Genomic DNA, 23,373 nt, shown 5'->3' on the forward strand with positions numbered 1-23,373 from the left:
TTTTGTAAGTAAGTAGGTGCAATACCTTGCTTGATCCTAAACATGTAGCATAATGCCTTAAACTTTATGCGGCTGGAGATCTTCAACCAATGAAGATCATGCAAGGCAGATAATGCAGAAGTTCTTCTAGGGACATTCTTCAAGAGTCGCGCAGCTGCATTTTGTACAACCTGCAGTACTTTGACAGTGGCTACATCAGCACCCAAATATAGTATGTTGCCATAGTCCAGGCGAGATGTTATCAATGCCTGGACAACCGTTCTACGGGAAGGAATGGGAAGCATCCATAGGATCTTTTGTAGCCACCTAAGAGTAGAAAAACAGGTTGCTGCGACCTTAGTGGCCTGCTGCTTCATTGTTAACTTGTCGTCAATTTAGACGCCCAAGTTGCGTACAGCATGTGTGGGTACAGGAAGTGCATCCATCTCATTAGGCCAGTGCTGAGGGCCCCAGAGGTTCTTATTTTTTCCCAGAATGACCACCTCTGTCTTCTCCCCATTCAGTTTGAGACAGTTCCTCTGCATCCAGTCCGCCACAAGAGTGAGGCCCGATTTTAGTGCAGAGGGGTTTTTCTCGTCTCGCCCTGATAGGGAGAAGACAATCTGGGTGTCATCAGCGTAAGAGAACAGGGTCAGCCCCGCCTGCTCTACGATGTTAGCCAAGGATTTTACATAAAGATTGAATAATAGGGGGCTGAGTATGGACCCCTGGGGGACACCCCGCGCTGAGGGACAGACTGCTGAAGCCGCCTTAGGGGAGAAAACTTGAAAGGTTCGCTCGCCAAGAAAAGAGGCCACCCAAGCTAAGGCCCTACCAGTCACGCCGAGTGACCGCAGAGAGTCAAGAAGGATGGAATGTGACACGGTGTCGAAAGCTGCACTCAAATCCAGCAGGATGAGCGCCATGGTTTCACCCTGGTCGACACCGTGTCGGAGACTCTCTGTCACCCCAAGAAGGGCTGTCTCGGTCGAGTGGCAGGACCGAAAACCCGACTGGGAGGAATGTAAGAAACCAGAACTTTCCACCAATTCAGTGAGCTGGGTATTAATGTGTCTCTCTAACACTTTAGAGAAGATGGGTAGCAGGGATATTGGACGAAAATTGGCAAGATTCGAAATATCCGCACCAGACTTTTTTAATAAGGGCACTACCATGGCGTGTTTCCATGGCTGGGGTACATATGCCTCAGTAAGTGAGGCGTTTAACAGTTTAACAAAAATCTGATGGGTGGAAGAATCTAATTGTTTGAGTATTCTGGCCGGAAGTGCATCGCACGGGGAGCCAGAGCGCACACTATTTAGACAAGAGAGGAAGGAAATATTGTCTAATGGCTGCCATACAGAGAGTTTGGCAGTATCGTCAGCATTAGCAGATGACTGCACAGCGCCAGATGCAAAAGGTATTACCATCGAAGGCGGGGTAAAAAGATCATAGATCAGGTCGACCTTTTTAACAAAAAAGTCAGCTAGGGATTGGCATTGAACCTTGTCAAGCGCGGGAGGCGTAGGAATAGAGTCCGCTCCTGTCAGTTTTTTTACAACTGAAAAGAGCACCTTAGGACAGTTTTGTGCATCTGAAACTTTTTTTTTAGTGTAGTCTGCTCTAGCAGTTTTGCAGCTGTTATGATAGCCCTTCAGAGCTTCTCTGTAAGCTACTTTGCGGATAGGAGAATAGTTGCGCCTCCATTTCCTTTCTAAAATCTTACATTGAGTGCGGAGGCACTTAAGCTTGTCGGAAAACCATGGTGCAGGTGGATGATGAGGCATAGTTTTCTTATATGTCAAGGGAAGCGTGGAGTCAACAGCATTATTTAACCACTGACCAACTGCACAATTTAGTGCGGAGATAGATTGGTCGGTGTTAGGAAGTGTCCTCAATAATTGTTTATTAAGTTCTGGCATATTAATTTTCCCCCAACTGCGTGTCCGTTTATCTATTTCCTTTCCGATCTGTGATGCTGTCCTGGTGATATCCAATGAAAAAGGAACAGCAAAGTGGTCGGACCATTCTATTGGGCGTGCTTTCTGGGAGCAGTCCAACTGGAGGTTTGACAGGATAGGATCTAATAAGTGACCAGCACGATGTGTAGGGGCCGAGTTCAGTAATTGAATGTTGAAGAGTTCGAGAGTAGAAATAAGCTGTTTAGTGGACGTACAGTCGGGATCTTCAAGATGGATATTTAGATCCCCAAGAATCGAGAAGTTGGCTGCTCTAAGCAGCAAGGGGGCCAGAAAATCTGGCAGAGAAGAGACCCAGGGAGTAGCATTCCCAGGAGGGCGATAGATTAGTAAACCTGTCATTGTGAACTGAGGGTTAATAGTTAGCCTAAAAAGGGCTGCCTCGCAACCCCTGAGAGGAATGTCTTCAAATTTACAGGTGTACTTAGATTTGAAGATCATGGCTACCCCCCCCCCCCCTTTGCCTAGAACTCTGTCCTTCCTTACGATGACGTAATTAGGGGGAATTGCAGCGGCAATATCGGGGCCAGAGCTATCATGCAACCAGGTTTCTGTAAGAAACACAGCATCCGGTTGTTCCTCAATGATGAGGTCGCAGATGTTATATTTGTGTTGTGGGAGAGATCTACAATTAATACTCCAGAAATGTAAAGAGGAGTGTAAAGAGACAGTATTGGACTTGACAGGCCTGCTGCGTCTGACATTGCGCTCAAGCCATCTGCAGCTCGCTGGCTTTCCGAGAGCAAAACCGCATTGGTGACATTTGAATTTGGGAAAGGGCAATGTACATACAGAGCAGGATTTGCACGCAAAGCGGCACCATGAATGTAATTCCACAGCAGAATAGAAAAGGACCATAATGCAATATAGTAGATCAGAAACAAGGTACTCACAGATGAGGTATAAGGTACTTGCCGGAGCCCAGAGCCCGTCAGAGCGCAGACGGGCTGACTCAGGCGGGACTCCGGCGCTAGGGACGGCGCTTCCGCAAACGCGACCGCTAGCGCGATAGGGTGACCGTATCCTTTTATATGTACCACTAGAGCGCTCCCACCGCTCTGGGCACACTAAAGATGGCCGCCGTGGGAAGATTTCCCTAACCCCAATTTAGCTCAAAAACGGCAGCTAAAGGCGTCAAATGTCGGCGAAAATGTGTGCAGGTGGCCTAGGGGTATGCTGTCTGCAATACAGAGTGAGGAAATACAGTTTTTAAAATCACGAGTAAAACGAGTCAAATAACTCTAAAACAGCTGACAATACAGCATTAATGTTATCCCTTCACAAATAGCAATTCCTGTTAGTGGCAGGCAAAGAATCTCGCGAGCACTGTCACAGGGCTCCTTTTATATGTTCCACTAGAGCGCTCCCACCGCTCTGGGCACACTAAAGATGGCCGCCGTGGGAAGATTTCCCTAACCCCAATTTAGCTCAAAAACGGCAGCTAAAGGCGTCAAATGTCGGCGAAAATGTGTGCAGGTGGCCTAGGGGTATGCTGTCTGCAATACAGAGTGAGAAAATACAGTTTTTAAAATCACAAGTAAAACGAGTCAAATAACTCTAAAACAGCTGACAATACAGCATTAATGTTATCCCTTCACAAATAGCATTTCCTGTTAGTGGCAGGCAAAGAATCTCGCGAGCACTGTCACAGGGCTCCTTTTATATGTACCACTAGAGCGCTCCCACCGCTCTGGGCACAGTAAAGATGGCCGCCGTGGGAAGATTTCCCTAACCCCAATTTAGCTCAAAAACGGCAGCTAAAGGCGTCAAATGTCGGCGAAAATGTGTGCAGGTGGCCTAGGGGTATGCTGTCTGCAATACAGAGTGAGAAAATACAGTTTTTAAAATCACGAGTAAAACGAGTCAAATAACTCTAAAACAGCTGACAATACAGCATTAATGATATCCCTTCACAAATAGCATTTCCTGTTAGTGGCAGGCAAAGAATCTCGCGAGCACTGTCACAGGGCTCCTTTTATATGTACCACTTGAGCGCTCCCACCGCTCTGGGCACACTAAAGATGGCCGCCGTGGGAAGATTTCCCTAACCCCAATTTAGCTCAAAAACGGCAGCTAAAGGCGTCAAATGTCGGCGAAAATGTGTGCAGGTGGCCTAGGGGTATGCTGTCTGCAATACAGAGTGAGAAAATACAGTTTTTAAAATCACGAGTAAAACGAGTCAAATAACTCTAAAACAGCTGACAATACAGCATTAATGTTATCCCTTCACAAATAGCATTTCCTGTTAGTGGCAGGCAAAGAATCTCGCGAGCACTGTCACAGGGCTCCTTTTATATGTACCACTAGAGCGCTCCCACCGCTCTGGGCACAGTAAAGATGGCCGCCGTGGGAAGATTTCCCTAACCCCAATTTAGCTCAAAACGGCAGCTAAAGGCGTCAAATGTCGGCGAAAATGTGTGCAGGTGGCCTAGGGGTATGCTGTCTGCAATACAGAGTGAGAAAATACAGTTTTTAAAATCACGAGTAAAACGAGTCAAATAACTCTAAAACAGCTGACAATACAGCATTAATGTTATCCCTTCACAAATAGCATTTCCTGTTAGTGGCAGGCAAAGAATCTCGCGAGCACTGTCACAGGGCTCCTTTTATATGTACCACTAGAGCGCTCCCACCGCTCTGGGCACACTAAAGATGGCCGCCGTGGGAAGATTTCCCTAACCCCAATTTAGCTCAAAAACGGCAGCTAAAGGCGTCAAATGTCGGCAAAAATGTGTGCAGGTGGCCTAGGGGTATGCTGTCTGCAATACAGAGTGAGAAAATACAGTTTTTAAAATCACGAGTAAAACGAGTCAAATAACTCTAAAACAGCTGACAATACAGCATTAATGTTATCCCTTCACAAATAGCTTTTCCTGTTAGTGGCAGGCAAAGAATCATGACAAGTGAGAAGTAATTTGTAACCAAAACTTTGCTTGCATTTCGAGCACTCATAAAGTTTTACCCCAGAGTGGGATCTCTCATGAAGCATAACTCTGTCTTTCAGATTCAACCTTTTATGGCATAAGGATTTTCTCCAGTGTGGAGTTTCTCATGGTGAAATAGCGTTTTTTTCTGCAGCTTTTCTGGCATTCAGAGCACTCATAAGGTTTTTCATCAGTATGGAGTCGCTTAGTGAGGCTTTGCCTATCAAATAGGAATTTCTAGCATTCACAGCATTGGTAGTGTTTTTCCCCTGTATGCGTCTGCTCATGTAGAGTGAGATTGAGTTTAAAATTGATGCTTTTCTGGCATTCGGAGAACTGATTATTCTGATGGTGTGTTTTCTTATGGCGCTTGTAACCATCTCTACCTCTGAATCTTTTCTGACATTTAGAGCACTGATCATTTTTTTTCTCCAGTGTGGGTTTTCACATGTTCAGTGAGATGAGATTGTTGTCTGAAACATTTTTGGCATTCAGAGCACTGATAAGGTTTTTCCCCAGTGTGGATTCTTATATGCTTAGTGAGACGGCTTTTTACACTGAAACATACCTGGCATTCGGAGCACTGATAAGGTTTTTCCCCAGTGTGGGTTCTTATATGCTCAGTGAGACTGCTTTTTTGACTGAAACATATCTGGCATTCAGGGCACTGATAAGGTTTTTCCCCAGTGTGGGTTCTTATATGCTGAGTGAGACCGCTTTTTTGACTGAAACATATCTGGCATTCAGGGCACTGATAAGGTTTTTCCCCAGTGTGGGTTCTTATATGCTGAGTGAGACTGCTTTTTTCACTGAAACATTTGTCGCATTCAGTGCACTGATAACGTTTTACCCAAGTGTGGGTCCGTGTATGTTTAGTGAGTCTCATTTTGTCACTGAAACATCTCTGGCATTCAGAGCACTGATAAGGTTTTTCCCCAGTGTGGAATCTCACATGTGTAGTTAGAAGTGATTTAAGTTTGAAATGTTTTGGGCATTCAGAGCACTGGTAAGGTTTTTCCCCAGAGTGGATTCTCATATGTTCAGTGAGATGAGATTTTTTGTTGAAACTTTTTGGGCATTCAGAGCACTGATAACGTTTTTCCCCAGAGTGGGTTAATTCATGTCGATATAGACTCAGTTTGATACTAAACCTTTTCTGACATTCAGAGCACTGATAAGGTTTTTCCCCAGTGTGGATTCTCATATGCTCAGTGAGATAAGATTTACGCCTGAAACTTTTTTGGCATACTTTGCACTGAGGGTGGTTTTCCCCTGTGTGCATTCTGTCAAATTCGGTGAGATAAGATTTATGGCTGTATCTTGGTAACTTTTTTCCCTATCTTCGGTTATTTTGCCTCGATTTTAGAGTCGGGCTTGTTTAGATAATGTTCAGCACTGATCTCTAAAAGAAATTGTGTGTAATCTTCTCAACACTTGAATTGAGCAACAAAAGTCGGGAAGCAGTCCTGTAACACCTGTTGAAATTTTTCTAACAGATAATAGTCTTTAAGTAATAGCCTCTCCGGCAGCAACTTAATTTGTGACTGAAGTTTTTCTCAAATCTATTTGTATAGGTTCTTAGCAATGCAGTAATAAGGTGTTAGTCTGATATTTAATGATTAAACTGATAAGTACCTTTTTGCACTGGTGTAATGGCAGTAACTGAGGGCGTTAGAGCGTGCAGAGTACTATTGTGGATGATTAGTCGCAGAACATCAGTTCCTTCTACCCTTTCTATGTTTGGGGTAAGGTTAAGGTTTGTAGTTCTGAGGATGAGGATTTATTTACATTAGATATAGCGCAACGGTGCTTCTTTAATCCATTTTTATATTTAACAGTTTTACATATCACTCCTGCACAACAGATAATGTTGAGGCGATTTACATAGAATTACAGAACAGTACACAATAAAAAGGAAACAATCTGAGATGGTCATTAACACAATAAAGTGGTGAATTCTTAAGGTTTTCGCAAGAGTGAGCAGAGTGGGTCGAGGTGTTATATCCCGAGGCAGATAGTCTCAAACTTGAGTAACTGGTTAAAAACGGTTGTTGAACAAAGGTGTTTTTCCAATCTTTTGGTTGTTAACGTGTCAGCTTCGGAGTCTTCTTTCAGCGTCTTTTCTTTGATGGTATCCAGAAGAAACCTTTAGTTGTAACTTTCTTTTATGTAGTGTGTGCTTCCTCTCTAGAATTACATGATGCTTTAGATGAACGTTATTCTGTCATGCTGAGGCAGTTTGTCTTTCTGATAATATTTCAGATGAGGATGCTGAAGCGGTCTTTCTACATTATTTCTGATGCTGTGTGCACAGATATGACTTTGCTCTGGGTTAATGAAATGCAAAATTAGAGACTTCACTTACAGGTATAGTACTTTCCTCGCCACACTTAGATTTTTGGAAATTGTTTAAACGTAGAATGCTGGATGTCCTTCAGTTTTTCAAAATAATCCTTCTTATGCCACTGACATTCAGTTGCTTAGTGCTAAATCTTGCTTTCTTCGTCCGTAATTTCAATCACCTATAGTATTAAAATTAAATAGTTAATACATGTACATTTCCAAAAATATAATTTACAAGCCAAATCAATGCAGAATTTTGAAAATGTTGAGCTGTTTTTCAGACAGTGCAGAGTGTAGAATGGTGGCATGAGAGTACTTAGATGTTGGAGTGAGGTTTTGTAGAATTTTCAACTTTTTATTAAGCTCACAAAGGATACATGTACCCTATGGAGTTGCAACATAGAATCCCAAAGGCAGATATGAAAGTCATATGGACTGGCACCAAACAGATATTAAAAACATATACACTATTAATTAATTTGTAATGCACATTTCTGGGAAGGGAATGACTCCTCCACGGACAACAGGCGTTTTCCCCTGCCTTGAGTTACCACCTACTTGTATGTGGTTTCCTGACTTTTGAGTTTTGGCCTCTGCCTCAAGCAAATCTATTGGGCGTTGTGAGGACTATGCCTAGACCTATCCCTCAACTATGGTCCAGAGTTTGAATCAAGGGCAATGAAATTAAGGCATACTTTCATGTGTTCATTTTATTCCACCTGATCATTAGTTGTTAGGTTTTTCTGCACCTGGATTTACTGGGTGCAGAAAACCAGGACACAATCTTTTTCCAGACAGAAACTTTAGACTGAAAAGACGCATAAGACTCTGGGTGCAGCAGAAGCAGCCAAGACATATGCTGTTTTTTTTCACTAACTTGGGGAAACACACAATTCTTCCCTCTGTTGGTGTTCACAGTTGTTGTCGGCCTGTGATTCGGTGTTGAGTGCAGAGCGTATCGATTAGAGCCGAGGAGGATTTGACGAGCAAGCGGATCGGAGTCTGGGACGACTACCAGAGTTTGTTTTGTGACCGGTTCCCGCTTCACCCGTGTCTTGTTATACGGGCGCTTTAAGTTCTACGGATCTGCGATGGAGGCAGGAACGGCCGCTGCCAGCACCGTGGTGCTAAGGCGCTGCTAGTGCTGCTCGTGCGGCGGCTGCTGCAGAGCACAGAGAAGCCTTGGCCTGCCACCTGATTTATGTCAAAAATGTGTTGATTATTTTTTTTTTCCACAGTCCACAGGCAAAAATTACATCATCACTTGGTCCCATGCAGGGGATCAGAAAGCCTCAACAGAATTATAACAGGTGGACAAAGTGCATTGATCAATGTAAATCAGCTCCTCCTCTTATTAGATAAGCCAAATGAAAGATGCAGCTTCTAAGTGCCCCGGAGCTTAGAGAGAGAGAGATAAAAAAGGAAAAAAAGAAGATGATGCAACTTTGCTAAGCCAGCAGATAGGTCTAAAGAAAACTCAACGGCCTTCTGTAACGGTAATTTCTCCAGGTTGCTCCACCAAGGTGTTGTATGCGGAATAGCCAGAAAGCGTGGACAAACTCATCCTAACATGTGATAAGTAATTATGAATCTAACAAGGAACAAAGAAAAAAAACTAATAAAAAACCACTTCCCGGCGTGGCCACCGGCCGAGAAAGATGGCCGCGTTCTAGCAGAGCTCCTTGACTGCAGGGCACCTTCCCCGACAATCCGCACAATAATCCTGACTTCAGCAGGCGCTGCTACGGCTGTATAAAAACGGGAGATCTTCCGGTTCCCGGTGAAGCAATCCGCTACTCCAGACTCCTAATACTCAAGCGGCTACGAGACAGTGCAACCGGGGCCTAACAGCACTACGGGAGCCGGGACTAAAGTTTCACGGCGGCCTGGCATACAGATGACCCGACAAGAACTGCTCCTGGACACAGAATAAAGGCGGCGAAAACCAAAACGGAAGTGGCTGCGCGCACAGGACATCCTCGGACTACAAGGTACTGGCGACTGCTGGAGGAGGCAGCGAGGGGGCCCTAAGTGAAAACCCGACATTACCGGGCAGGGACTGTGGACGCCGCAGTACGGAGGCACAAAATGGCGGCTTAATCCTGGAACCACCGGCCTCTCTGTTACCGCTGCTGAGCACACCAGCCCGCTCACCTGCCCCACACGCAGCACTAGCTGCAAATCAGTGACACCTGCAGGCATTTTAAGGGGCATACCCTAGATAGCACTGTGCGAAGATACCCAGCGCTGTCTCACTCAGGAACACACTGTACAACACATCGAGGAACAGTTGGCAAACGGGGCTCTTCTCCTGGCCTCACGAATTTTTGGGTGCGTGTCCACTGCGATCAAGTACCATGACGGGCAGGGGGCCCAAGGTGCAACAGCCTCCGCGCTTGGAAAAATATGCCTATGTAAAAGAACCCCAGAATGGTCAACCGAACGAAGCGCCACGCACATCATCCCAAACGACCAACCTGCCAGGTGACGCCGAACAGGTCACCCTGAAAGACGTCATGGCGGCATTGCACACAATGCAAACTTCAATGGGCACTATCTCCATCGATATCTCCCTGATAAGGGCGGACTTCTCCAAGTTGTCAGACCGTTTGATTGAGGTGGAAAAAGCTACATCGGGGCTAACTGACGACACGGCGGCCTTGAAACACAAAGTACAGAAACTGGAAGATGACAATCTGCTATTAAAGGCGAAACTTGACGAACAGGAAGGCCGCTCACGGCGCAACAATGTACGCCTGGTGGGTGTACCGGAAACAACAGGGGGCCCTGCGTTGGACCTATTCGTAGAAGATTTGATCCAAACCAAGCTGCAACCGAAGGGCCTGTCAAATTATTTCTCAGTAGAACGTGCCCACCGAGTGCCAGGGGGGAAACCGAAACCAGAGGCACCACCGCGTCCAATCTTAGCGAGGATCTTCAAATTTCGCGACCGCGATGCCATCCTGCAGACAGCTCGAATGGCTCCACCAGTCAAAATTGACAACGCACAGGTCACCTTCTATCCAGACTACACTGCAGCGGTGGCACAACAACGACGAAATTTCACGGAAGTGAAAAGGGAACTCCGTTCTAGAGAACTCAAATACTCAATGCTCTTCCCAGCAAAGCTACGTGTTGAAGCGGAGGGAAAAACTTGGTTTTTTGAATCGCCCAAAGATGCGCAAGACTGGTTGGAGGGCTGGCGGCAGACAGGGAAACCCAGGAACCGGGACGCAAGACATAATAACCGATAATGGAAAAGACAGAAGCCCACAACAAACTGCATCACTGAAGCGATGCTATGACTTGGCTTTTTAAGGATTAAGGACCTCACAGGCTGCCACGCTTCACAACACCGCAGTAGGAGACTATGATATGGACACGGCCCGAGATTGGGCGGTGAGCGCAGGGTGGTGGGTACTGTTACATTGACCTTCCTTACAATGGGTCGACTAAGGACGTGATACACAGGCAAGTTATGAAGACTCCTACAGGTAGGACCTACCGTGATGTTGGTAGCACTGCATGAACATTAATGGGTGGGAAGGAGGCTATAACAGTCACGGTACTCTCACCCTCACGAACACTACATTTTGTTCTGGGAAGTAAGCACTCTGCTCAGTTGGGGGTGGTGGAAGGTTCTGTATCCGCCGGGCAGGGAGGCAGGGTGGGGGGGTTGGGATTTTGATAGCGATAAGTTTCGGTTTGTTTTGGTCTCTGGTGGACAATGACCACTTTCTTCAGGGACTACAATTGTTTATCGGGGGCCATAATGAGCAATTGGAGATGGGGACAGTCACAGATCCGATGGGGGGGAGGGCAGGGTTTGGGATTAGGGGCCAAGGATTCTTGAAGCAACTGTTACAATGTTTACGTTTAATATGTTACGTTATTTCAAGGAACAAGTTTACGTGTCAACTATACAATCTATGCGCTCACAGGGCAGGTCATGTACAGCAGGTATCAACAGTAGTCACTGACCATAGGATATACATATCAAGCACGACGTGACACCACATGAGGAGCGGGAGAGGAACACTCAGTTACCACTTCAGCCGGGGCCCCCTTGTCCATAATTTCGTGGAACGTGAATGGGTTGGGTCATAAGATTAAACGAGGGCTGGTCCTACAGTACCTGAAGCGCAAGGGGCCCTCGATTGTTCTACTCCAGGAAACACATTTGACAGGAACAACATGCAAGGCACTAGATAGATGGGGCTTTAAAATGGTAGCTCACGCTGAGTTCACATCTGGCTCTAGAGGGGTGGGAATCCTGGTCTATAAGAGCTCCACATTCATGATTAAGAACACTTGGACTGATGCACAGGTACTAACTGGGCAGTGGGAAGGTAGGTTGTATCACGTGCTCTCCGTTTATGTTCCCCCTACACTTCACCAGCAAGCATTTCAGGACCTCGGGAGGCTCCTGCAGGACCTTCCAGAGGGAGAACTGATCATGGGTTGAGACTTTAATACAGTAATGGATCCGACCATCGACCACCACCCGTCCTGGGAAGCAAGCCGCTCCAATCAAGCCCTGCAAGATTTCATACACGCAATGGGAGTGACTGACATTTGGCGACTTAAGCACCCAACAGAGCGTCAATACACATTTCTCTCAAGGGCACACAGGAGCCTCTCCCGAATAGATTATATATTGACATTGGGTATTACGCCTGAGAAAGTGAAACAGGTAGAGCATCTACCGAGGGGCATATCAGATCACTCTCCAGTCCAAATCATATACACCGCCTATATATCCCTGGCAGACGGAGCATCTATCCGCTTTATCCTGGGTTCCTGAAAAATGCCAAGATTGCAAGGGACCTAGTTAAATCCACTACACAATACTTTGCAGAAAATGTTCAGTCAGTTCAATCCCCCAGCACACTATGGGAGACATATAAAACCGTTATTAGAGGGCAGGCCATCTCGACGATCACAAGACACAAACGCTCACAAAGAGAGACCATAGAAGAACTAGAGGAGGCCACCCAGCAAGCGGAGAAAGCTCACGCCGCAGACCCCACTGAGGTTACGGCACACGCTGTGGCGCTGGCTAGCCAAGAATTATGCATGGGAAACAGCAAAGGCCAAAAAGTACCAATACCTTCCACAGAATTTACGAATTGGGAGACAAAACAGGTAAAATGCTGGCATGGATAGAAAAACGCGAAAAACAAGTAGATGGATAGCACAAATTTGTCTAAAGGACGGTACTCTCACAACAGACCCCGAACGTATTGTCGAACAGTTAGCTACGCATTTTGAAACAATATACACACTGCAGGCGGTAACCACAATAGAAGACAATACACATTTCTTGCAAGACATTAGGATGCCTACGCTTTCCCTGGAAGCCAGGGAAGACCTAGATGCTGACCTCTCGTCGGAAGAATTGGGGCGGGCACTGGCAGCACTCAACACAGGGAAAGCAATGGGTCCAAACGGGCTACCAGTAGAGCTGTACAAAAAAGTGGCAGGTCTGATCACACCTACCTTACTTAACATGTACAATGACTGCCTGGAGGATGGCAGGCTGCCACGGGATCAGCGAATAGCCACAATTGTGGCAGTGCACAAACCGGGCAAACCTGCGCATTTGGCAGCCTCTTACCACCCAATATCGCTAATGAATGCGGAAGCCAAAATACTGGCCAAAGCGTTGGCACTCCGACTACAGCCACACCTCAAGGACTTAGTTCACCCGGACCAATCAGGGTTCATGCCGGGACGTAACACCTCCCTTAATCTACGGAGCGTGCATGCCGTTATAGCCTGTACACCAGAGATACTGAAAGATGCAGCCATCCTTTCCTTGGACGCCACTATGGCCTTTGATTGAGTGGAATGGCCGTTCCTCTTTGCGGTACTTCGGAAGCTGGGACTTGGCCTGAAATTCTGTGCATTGATACAACTTTTATATACGGAACCCCTCGCGCAAGTAGTAGCAAACGGAAGAATATCAAGAGAATTCAAACTAGGAAGGGGTACCAGGCAGGGATGTCCGCTGTTGCCGCTGCTATTCGCCCTAGTGCTGGTACCGCTAGCTGCATGGATCAGGCAGGACGTCTCCATTCATGGAATGAGATGGGAGGAGGACTGGGAGGATCGTATCTCGCTATATGCGGATGACGTGCTCGTATATTTAACATCCCCGACGAGATCATTAGTGTTCCTACTAGACATTTTTACTGCATACGGGAAAGTATCCGGCTACACTATTAACTGGACGAAATCGCTACTCTATGTATTGCACGGGCCTACACCCAAAATCCCGGCGGGATGCGAACTGCAGATCGTGACCAGAGGTTTCAAGTACTTAGGAATGTATGTCACCCCATCAGAGTCCATATTCATGGAAGAAAATTTAATGAGGCCCCTGAACGACTCCAAGCGGACATAAAACACTGGAGATCCCTCACGGTGACGCTCCTGGATGGAGCTGCACTATTTAAAATGCTAGCCCTTCCGAGATTCCTACATGCCCTACAAAATACCCCATTTCCTGTCCCCCCTAAGTATTTCAAATCCATTGAAGCGGAAGTAACAACCCTATTGTGGGACGGTAAACCCCCCCAGATAGCACAACACAAACTGGTCCGGAGTTGGTATGACAGTGGTATTGCTCTACCGAATGTTAAACTCTACTACTGGGCATCACAACTGATGACAATAAATCAATGGTTGCACGTCCCACAGGACGAACCAGCATACAGGTTGAACCGGAGCCTCCTGCCGGCAGACCGACTGATGAGGGCGCTTTACACCAACGGAAAACAGGAAGGACTTACAGGACCAAGGGCACACACGACTAAAATATGGCACGCCGCACAGAGGGCCTTGGGATGGGAAGGGAGTGTTGACACAAGCCACTCCCCTATGGGACACGAGAAAACTGGGCATACTGGCGAACACAAAGGGATTGAAAGAATGGGACCTAATTGGTATCTCTAAAATAGGCGACCTATGGGCGAAAGGAGAGATAATATCATTTGAAAACTTGCAAGCGAGGTATAAGATGGCAGACTCGGAACGATTCCGTTACATACAGATACGACACGCATTACAAAGTGCAATTCTCCCAGAGACCAAATTGGTGGAATCCTCCCCTCTGGAGGATAGGCTCCTCACGGACTACATGGAAAAAAAGGCAACCTCCTACACATACAAGAAACTGATCAATAATCAACCAGACCCCCTGAGAGCACTAAAGGGAAAATGGGAGACTGAATTGGGAGATATCGAGGAATCTGATTGGATGGACGCCCTAGCATCAGCCCGAGAGGCATCGATCTCATCCCCACTTAAACTCATTCAACTGAAAATATTACACCGAACATATTATCCTCGCACCACGATATTTAAGCTGGGACACACACCAGATCACCTTTGCCTCAGAGGGTGTGGAGGTATTGGAACATTTTACCATATAATATGGCAATGCCCTATCATAAACCGCTATTGGTCAAGAGTATTAGCGATAATTTCAGAGGTGGGAGGAGCAGAAGTTCCCTGGGATCCGAGGTGTTGCCTCCTCAATATCTGGCAGCCCACCGACTTAAACCTAGCCTTACAGAACTGGGCTACATTGGGGCCGACAATCGTGAAGCGAAACATAGCAAAATACTGGGGCTCCGCGATAACACCTACACGTACACAATGGTGTCTGAGAGGGCAGCTTACACGCACAGGGGCTGTCCCAAGAAATGGACTAGAATATGGGGTAAATGGAACGAATTCCATGGGAACATATGTGAACCTCCTTTACAGATCCCCTCCCCAGAGGTCAGTTCCCAACTACACATGTACACGAAAGGGCTCGACATGCAATAGCACGGCATGACAGTTACACACGTACAGCGGATGTGTGATGATACCACTGGCTACCCTTTATTGTAACTGAAGTAGTCCCTAAATAATCATGACATGTACCTATGCACTGTACTCTGCTTATTGGGCTTTATGTCACCAATGCTAAAATCAATTGATTAGCTGTACGATTTTGCTGCCTGTATGAAACTGTCTTGACACAATAAGGGTTTTTGAAAATGTAAAAAAAAAAAAACCACTTCCCACCCCACCCATGGTGGCGGCGTGTTCATACTAACGTGAGGTTGGTCGACACTGGGATTGTGATCAAAACTGGAAGAGATGGCGGACTCTGATGGTGGAGGGACACACCGCAGACGGACGGCCCTGGGAGAGGAAGGAGACAAGGGGACCCCATTTAAATTCGAAATTCTTATCAATATCCCTGAAAATATCAGCCATACGTTCTAGGCTAAGCAGTCTCCAAAGACGAGAGTGCCATAGGGATATAGCTGGAGCCTCCCTTCTCTTCCAGGCGGCTACCAAGGTGACCTTAGCTGCCCCACACGCACCACTCTTAAAGTATGGGACTCCATTTTGGGCGACGACAGGTGGACTTCTTTTCCATCCCCATTCACTCCAATCCATTTCAATCCAGCTTTCCCCCCGGCCCAACATGAGGGACCCTTTGATGCCTGGAGAAGGGGAGGCTGCTTACCTCTAATACATTTGTTCCACAATTTTGATCCCCTTACTTTTGATCAATGTCAAAGGGACTTTGTATTGAAGAACACGGAAAGATATCAGTATATCCAAGTAATGCACTGGGCCCTCACACCTCAGATACGGGAGGCTGCTACTCGACCTCTCACAAAATTTGAGGCCTTTCTCACCAAGACTGCTAACATGAAAGGGATGATCTCATTGATCTATAGCTTCCTCCTTCAAAGGATAAGTTACTTACCTGTAATCCTAGTTCTCTTCCAGGGGTATCCTCATCAAAGTCATAAGCACTGAATATTCCCGCCCATGTGCGGGATCCGGGGTTCCGCACATGGGCGGGAATATTCAGTGCTTATGACTATTGATGAGGATCCCCTGGAAGAGAAGGATAAGTTACTTACCTCTAATCCTAGTTCTCTTCCAGGGGTATACTCATCAAAGTCATAGGCACTGAATATTCCCGCCCATGTGCGGGATCCGGGGTTCCGCACATGGGCGGGAATATTCAGTGCTTATGACTATTGATGAGGATCCTCTGGAAGAGAACAGTGCTTTCCCCGCGCCCCCGGTATATGTCTATGTGGGAAGACTTAATTCACCGTCCTATTTCCGATGAGGAATGGACGCATCTATGGTCCGACATCGCACGCTTCAATCATTCCTCAGAACTCAGGGAACTGCCGCCTGATTTTACGTATACACCAAGCATTGAACAGAGCAGAGCTGAGCCAAGGAGTGGAGGGAAGTGCCTACATATGCCGTCTGTAGTGGGACTGGCTCTGGATCCCGCTCTTGCTCCTGAACGATTGCCAGCATTCTCCCTTGTACTCTTGTCAGCGATGAATAGCAACGAACAAGCAATGAACAGTGAGTGGTGAGTGACAAGTGGCAAGAGGTGTGTGGCATGTGGCGAGTAGTTAAGGTTGATCGGTCTGTAAGTCGCTGAGCCATTTCAGTCTGTAATAATTTCTGTAATACAAAATCTGAGAAATTATGCAACGGGGAAAGTGACAATAGACTTTGATCCTGTTGAAGCACCCCTCGACCCCGAATTACTCTGCATGCCTAGACTACAGCCCTACCCGGAGCCCGGATATTAATCAATTGATGAATGAATTAGTTAATTAAATAGGTAACCAGCAGCACCGGTGGATTCTGTACTGAGGTGTGCTTTGGGGGTGTTTTCCCTTGGAGGTGTTAGGAGGTGTTTTTATCCAATCAAAGCACCATTTGGTTTGATTTTCTGAAAGAAGCAAGACTTCCTCACCTTAGAGGGTGTATTATGAGGTCAGGAAAAGAGCGGCCACCTTTCCCTCCTATCAAAAGGAAAAGAAAAATACAACAAACACTAATATTAGATATGTTTAAAATAAAACAGACAGGTGACGTATAGTCCTTTAAATCATCTAAGGTCCATACATTTGGGAAACTGGGAAAGTCGCAGTCAAAGTTTGATTTTATGAAAGATCTAACTGGTGCTATGCTAACATTGCTAACTAACCCATGTGATCTTCAAACTCCGATTAAAGTAGAACAAATATTATATCCCCTAAGCAAGGAGTAAGTGAACCAGGCCACCCTGAGTCTGAAGCTGAAGTCGAACGAATGTCAAATTCAACTAAGGACCAAGGCAACCATTGGGGGTCAAATAACGGACCTAGAGATGTTAACTATTCCACTTACTGGTCGTTCACAACAAGAGGACGCAAAATGCACAAATCTAACAATGAGAGATACTCAGCAATTACTACCAACTAGGCATCCAATGCCAATAGAAGTGCAAGTAAAAATCAGAACAGCTAACGGGATAGGGGAACCATCTAATTTGGGACAAATAAATCAAGGAGAGCAAGAAGCTCCAAATGAACTAAATGGTGGGGTGAAAATCATAAGGAAAGCCAATACCCCACTGAAATCGGATCTTACTCTGTCTAGAATAAATTCAGTTAAAAAACAAGACCAGCCGAAATGTAATCAAAATAACGGATCTCTAATTAATTAGGACAAATACAACAGCAACCTAGAAACTCTGCAGCGTTGGAGTACTAATTAACAAACTGGCTACCATTCCGGATATTTTAAAAACAATAATTGACGATGTAAAAGGGAATTTTCCTAATGTGGGAATTCAACTCATCAAGACCGACTGCCCCTCTAAAGATACAATAAAATGTGAAGACAATACTGTTGTTGTTAAAGATAAAATAGATGATAAAACAAAAGATCAAGAAGTGATAAACCTATGCACGACACAATCAACAATGACAGACGCAGCTCCGGAAGTTTAACTATCAAAAAGTCAGAGGAAAAGACATTGGAAAGCAAGAAATAAAGCTTCTAAAAGTATAAAAAAAAATACAAATGCATCAGATATAGTGAGATTGAACACTGGAAACAACCATGACCAAATATCATATTGTGAAGGTGAGGGTAAACAAATGTCTCCAACAAAACCCTTTTTCCCTCTATTTAATAAAGATCTATCGGAGGTACAAGCAGTTCTGAAAAATAAATACCTAAACAAGCAAGCTGATAGTATAAGAATGATAGAGTATGGGAAAATTCAGTCCTTAGAAATGCTGCAAGTGGAGGAATGTAATAAACAGGTGGAGAATAAGCCATCACAATTGGAAACAAATAGAGCAAAGAGTGAGAGTATCAGAGGGGATGAAACGAATAGAGATTTGTTAAAAACCTGGAAGGATGGGGGCCGTGTCCAAGATGGTGACCTAGTCGGATGTGGATCTCCGCGGCTCCCCGTCCTGAATCCTGCCGACAGCCCTTACGATTAGCACTGTGGCTCTCCAGCTTCCAGACTGTCCCTAAGGTGGGGTCTGACATCGGCGGCACTGCTCGGGTGCCGCTGCGACGTTCCCTGAAGGCGGAACGGCTCTTCTGGGCAGAGACGCTCCGGTGGAGCTTCCCGATAATGCCGGCCATCTGAGGGGGTGGGGCGTCTGATGGAGCCCTCGCTGTCCCATCGGCGCCTCAGCGCCAAGCACCGCCGCCTGCACCACCCAGGAAACAAGCGACTGCTGCCTCATCGTGCCGGGGCCCCCCCTGGAGGGCCCAGACCCTGCGACCCGGCCAGCGAGGACGATCCGCCCGGCCGGGGGCCACGAAAATCGAGGCGCCGGCTTCCGGGCCTAGCAGCGGCACTTCTGCTCCTGGGGCGGCTTCGGCTGCCGAGTGCCAGAACCGGACCCCTGCCACCAGAATTCACCGGACTGGGCCCTGACGTACATCGAGGCTGTGAGACCACAGACTGGTGGGGGCAGCGACAAGCACGGAGCGGCTTGAGTAGAGGACACCGGGTCCGGACCCGGGCTCGGAGGAGATACCATACTCCGGGGGCCACCCGTTCAGACTGATCTTTAAGTGGAATGGTACCCTGCACCAAATGCGTTCCCTGAAGGACACTTGCACTCTCCTTGGTCTGGAATTGGACGCAGACGAGACAGTAATGAGGGAGCCGACGGGACCGCCCAAAGGAGGATGGCAAACAGTATGCCGCAGAAGATCCTCGACAGACCGCCTGAAACCAGCCGCCTCTGTGGTCGCCCAGGAGAGAGCGACGGCAGTGGCTGAGGTGGCCCGTGAAACTTCCCCTCCTGAATGAACAATGCGCTCACAGGAGAGCTGGCTCTTGGCGCACACTCTGCTTGAATGGCGGGGGGGGGGTGACGGGCGGGGAGCCGCGACGGCCGCCACTGGAGATGACCCCTACAAGTAAAATTACCACAGCCCTGCAAGGACTGGCAGGACTGGGACTATACTTTGTTCTGATTTGGGGGTTACTGTGGGGGGGTGAGGGGGGTGGGGGGCTGCCATCCCGAACTGCATGTTGGAATTTGGAGCAGGGGATGCGGAACTGGAGTTTGGGGTCGTTCAGGGGAGGAGGGAGGGGGGGGAACTGGTGGTGGCTGTCCATTTTCATCTGTGTGGGATGGTCCACATGGGCAGACTGTTGGGGGGGAGATGGTCTGACTGGGAGGTCACAGAGCCTTTCACTGCGGCACAAGGGGGTGGACAGATATGGCACTGGGTGGTCGGCCTCTAGGGAGTGGTAGGGAGACGCACGACATGAGAGGGATGCCGGCGGGCCTGTGTGCCCCACCCCACATAGATAACCTGAGTTCCATGTTACAATGCCGCTTACAATAGGTACTTGGAATGTTAGGGGGCTCAACTCCCCCCAGAAGAGGCAGAAAGTCTGGAAGTACGTCTCAGACCACCACATAGACATACTTGCACTTCAGGAAACTCACCTAATGAACACTGAGGACTTTCGCCTGAAACACAGAATGTACCCGCTTATTTATAAGTCTTCCGCTCCTTCCAAGCACAAAGGGGTGGCACTCCTATTTCGTTCTTCCACTCACTTTCAACCAATGGGTATACTTAATGACAAAGATTGTCGGTGGCTGATGGTCAAGGGGAGGCTGAAGCTGTGCACCTCTGTTACGCGTTACGCCCCCAACAGCGGGCAGAAGGACTTCCTACACACTCTCTTGGGTAAAGTGATGGACTTTGCTGAGGGCCCTTTATTTCTACTGGGGGATTTCAACCTGGTTTGGCACCCCTCCCTCGACAGCACGCACACTAACCACTCTGGCCTGGGCTCCGTCCATTCTGACACTTAGGGGCTCATTCACGACATGGGACTGCTGGACACCTGGCGCGCCCCCTACCCACACACCAAAGACTATTCCTTTTTCTCCCATGTACACCACTCCTACTTTAGGCTTGATTACATCTTCACCAGCCAGTCTCTACAGGGCGGGCTGCGGGAGGCTAAGATATTTCCCATCTCCGTGTCCGATCACGGCTTGTACTCAATCTGCATGGCCTGGCTTGGTACTGCCCCCTCACCGGCTTGGTGGTATTTCCCGGCATCCTTAGCACGGTACAAGGAATCGTGCACCCTCCTTCAGGAGACTATACGGGACTTCTATGAGCAAAATAAACCGGAAGACACCTCTGAATATAATAATTGGGACACCCTTAAAGCTGTGCTTCGGGGCAAGTGCATAGCACTGAACTCCGCCCTAAACAAGCAGAGGGCAAAGGAAAGGGAACTGTTGGAGGAGGAACTCACGTCGGTCGAACAGGCCCACAAACTTACACCCACCCGACAGACACTTCGCAGCCTCACAGCCATCAGAGGCAAGCTGCGGGCTATATATAACAACCGTGCCGAATTCACTCTCCTTAAACTACAGAATCTATCCTACACTCAAGGCAATAAAATAGGGAAACACCTAGCGAGGCAGTTACGTGACAAACGAGAACGGGAGTACATAGGCGGCATCCGGGACCCCTCGGGGGCGCTATCCCACAAGGATGAAGACAAGGCTAATCTATTCGGGGACTTTTATACAGCGCTGTATTCTGCAGACGTTTTAGACACTGACACTCAGCGTGACTTTTTTTCGGCACCTGCCTATTCCACAGGTCTCCCAGGCTTGGAATGATGAGTTAACGGCCCCAATCACAATAGAAGAGGTACTTTCAGCTATCAAATCTTTAAAACCTCACAAGGCACCGGGCACTGATGGATACACTGCACTTTTTTATAAAACCTTCGCAGCCGACCTTGGTTACCACCTGGTCCGGCTGTTCAACCAAATGGCCTCCGATGGGGACGCGGCGACATCTATGACTGAAGCGGTGATATCGGTGATCCCTAAGGCGGGGAAAGACCCCACGCTCTGTGCCTCCTACAGGCCTATCGCTCTTTTAAACATTGACGTCAAGCTCTACTCTTCGATCCTAGCAACACGTCTACACGGCCTTATGCCGCTCATCATCCACCCAGACCAGTCAGGGTTTATAGCGGGACAGCAAACGCACGACAACACACGGCGCATCATCCATCTCATTGAAAAAGCTAACAGATTTAAAATCCCTGCCATCCTTGTCGGGCTCGATGCGGAGAAAGCCTTTAATCGTGTTGATTGGAAGTTCCTCATGGCCACACTTCAGGCGTTTGGCTTCTCCCCCACATTTATACAAATGCTCCAAGCCAACTATAAACTCCCGAGATCTAGAGTCTTAGTGAATGGTGTCCAGTCTGCTCCCTTCTATCACTCCCGGGGCACTAGGCAGGGGTGTCCCCTATCCCCCTTACTGTTTGCCCTTAGTATAGAACCTTTGGCTATCGCCATCAGAGAACACCCAGGGATTAAGGGCCTGCCATTCACAGGTGAATCCCATAAAATATCACTCTTCGCTGATGACGTCCTCTTGTCCCTATCCAACCCAAGGACGTCTCTCCCACACCTGCGGACAGAACTGAGCCGTTTCGAAAAAGTGGCCGGCTTCAAAGTCAATCTGACTAAATCCTACATACTCAATCTTACTCTCTACCCGACGGAGGCCTGTCACCTCAAAACACTGTCACCCCTGGCGTGGGCGCCCTCTTCGCTACAATACCTGGGAGTGCAGCTTACGCCAAGGGTGGAGCAATTGTACAAGGCCAACTACCCTACGATTTTGACCCGCATCCAAGCGGAGCTCAGGAGGTGGAAGCCACTTTTCCTCTCTTGGTTAGGGCGTATCCACGCCATAAAGATGACCCTCCTTCCTAGATTGTTATACTTGTTCCAGTCACTCCCCATTGAGATGGACAGGGAATTCTTTAGTAAGGTGAAAACAATGATCCTGCGCTTTATTTGGCAGGAAGGGCGAGCTCGCCTCCCCTTCCATGTGCTTCGACGTCCCCAGAGGGAGGGGGGAGCTGGTCTCCCCGACATGCAGCTTTACTATAGGGCAGCCCAGCTCAGAATTCTAGTTGAATGGTCTCAGAAGGAATCCGAGAAGCACTGGCTCCACATGGACCGCAGTGTGGCGGGCAGAACGATCTGGGACCTTATCTGGCGCTCGAAGCAGGACAGGCCCAAGAACGCCTACCTTAGCACCCCGACTCGTACCACTTTGACGGTCTGGGACTCGGTGGCGACACTGGAGGGCTGGTCTGCCCTTTACCCCTATCCATTTCAACCCGGCTTTCCCCCCTGCACTTCAAGAAGGGCCATTTGATACCTGGAGGGAGGGCGGTTGCCTAGCCTTGACCCACCTGTTTCACAATTATGATCCCCTCACATTTGACAATTGCAAGAGGGACTATGGGATAGCAGACTCTGAACACTTCCACTACACTCAGATGCAACACTGGGCCCTCGGTCCCCAGATACGGGATGGGGAAACTCGTTCCCTCACCAAATTTGAAGCCTTCCTGGTTAAATCTTCAGGCATGAAGGGTGCCATCTCCTTCCTATACAAGCTCCTGCTTTCCTCCATAGCGTCGCCGCGGCCGTGTTACATGACACTGTGGGAGGGGTTGGCCCAACGAGACATTACTGAAGAGGAGTGGTCACACCTATGGTCCGATATTTTCAAATTTAATCACTCTGCGGATCTTCGGGAGGCACACTTGAAGACGATGACTGATTGGTACCTGTACCCCTCTAAATTGGCTCGAATCTTCCCGGGGACATTGGATAGGTGTTGGCGAAGGTGTGGGCTCCTGGGCGACTTTCAACACATTTGGTGGGATTGTCCCTCTATTAGACCCTTTTGGGAAAAAATTCTGGCACAGGTGAAGGACCTAC

General features: G+C 47.7%; 1 protein-coding gene across 5 annotated transcripts in view; it reads right to left on the minus strand.

Annotated features, from left to right (window-relative positions):
• The window catches only part of LOC144805647 (uncharacterized), a 435,707-nt gene that overhangs the window by 124,504 nt on the left and 287,830 nt on the right, over nucleotides 1-23,373 (minus strand). For 2 of the 5 annotated variants that reach the window (XR_013605560.1, XR_013605559.1), the window contains one exon: nucleotides 6,567-7,404. The exons of 2 other annotated variants lie outside the window; for them this stretch is intronic. Coding sequence is in view for 1 of the 3 variants with exons in the window: in XM_078672166.1 (XP_078528292.1) it covers nucleotides 5,301-6,164 (864 nt within the window). In the remaining 2 variants the exon portion in view is untranslated. Of the gene's footprint in view, nucleotides 1-3,958; nucleotides 7,405-23,373 lie in introns of those variants that run through there. One more of the 5 variants, XM_078672166.1, reaches the window with a different exon arrangement.

This window comes from Lissotriton helveticus (assembly GCF_964261635.1).
Source record: "Lissotriton helveticus chromosome 1_1 unlocalized genomic scaffold, aLisHel1.1 SUPER_1_unloc_17, whole genome shotgun sequence".
In the NCBI taxonomy this organism is placed as follows: domain Eukaryota; kingdom Metazoa; phylum Chordata; class Amphibia; order Caudata; family Salamandridae; genus Lissotriton; species Lissotriton helveticus.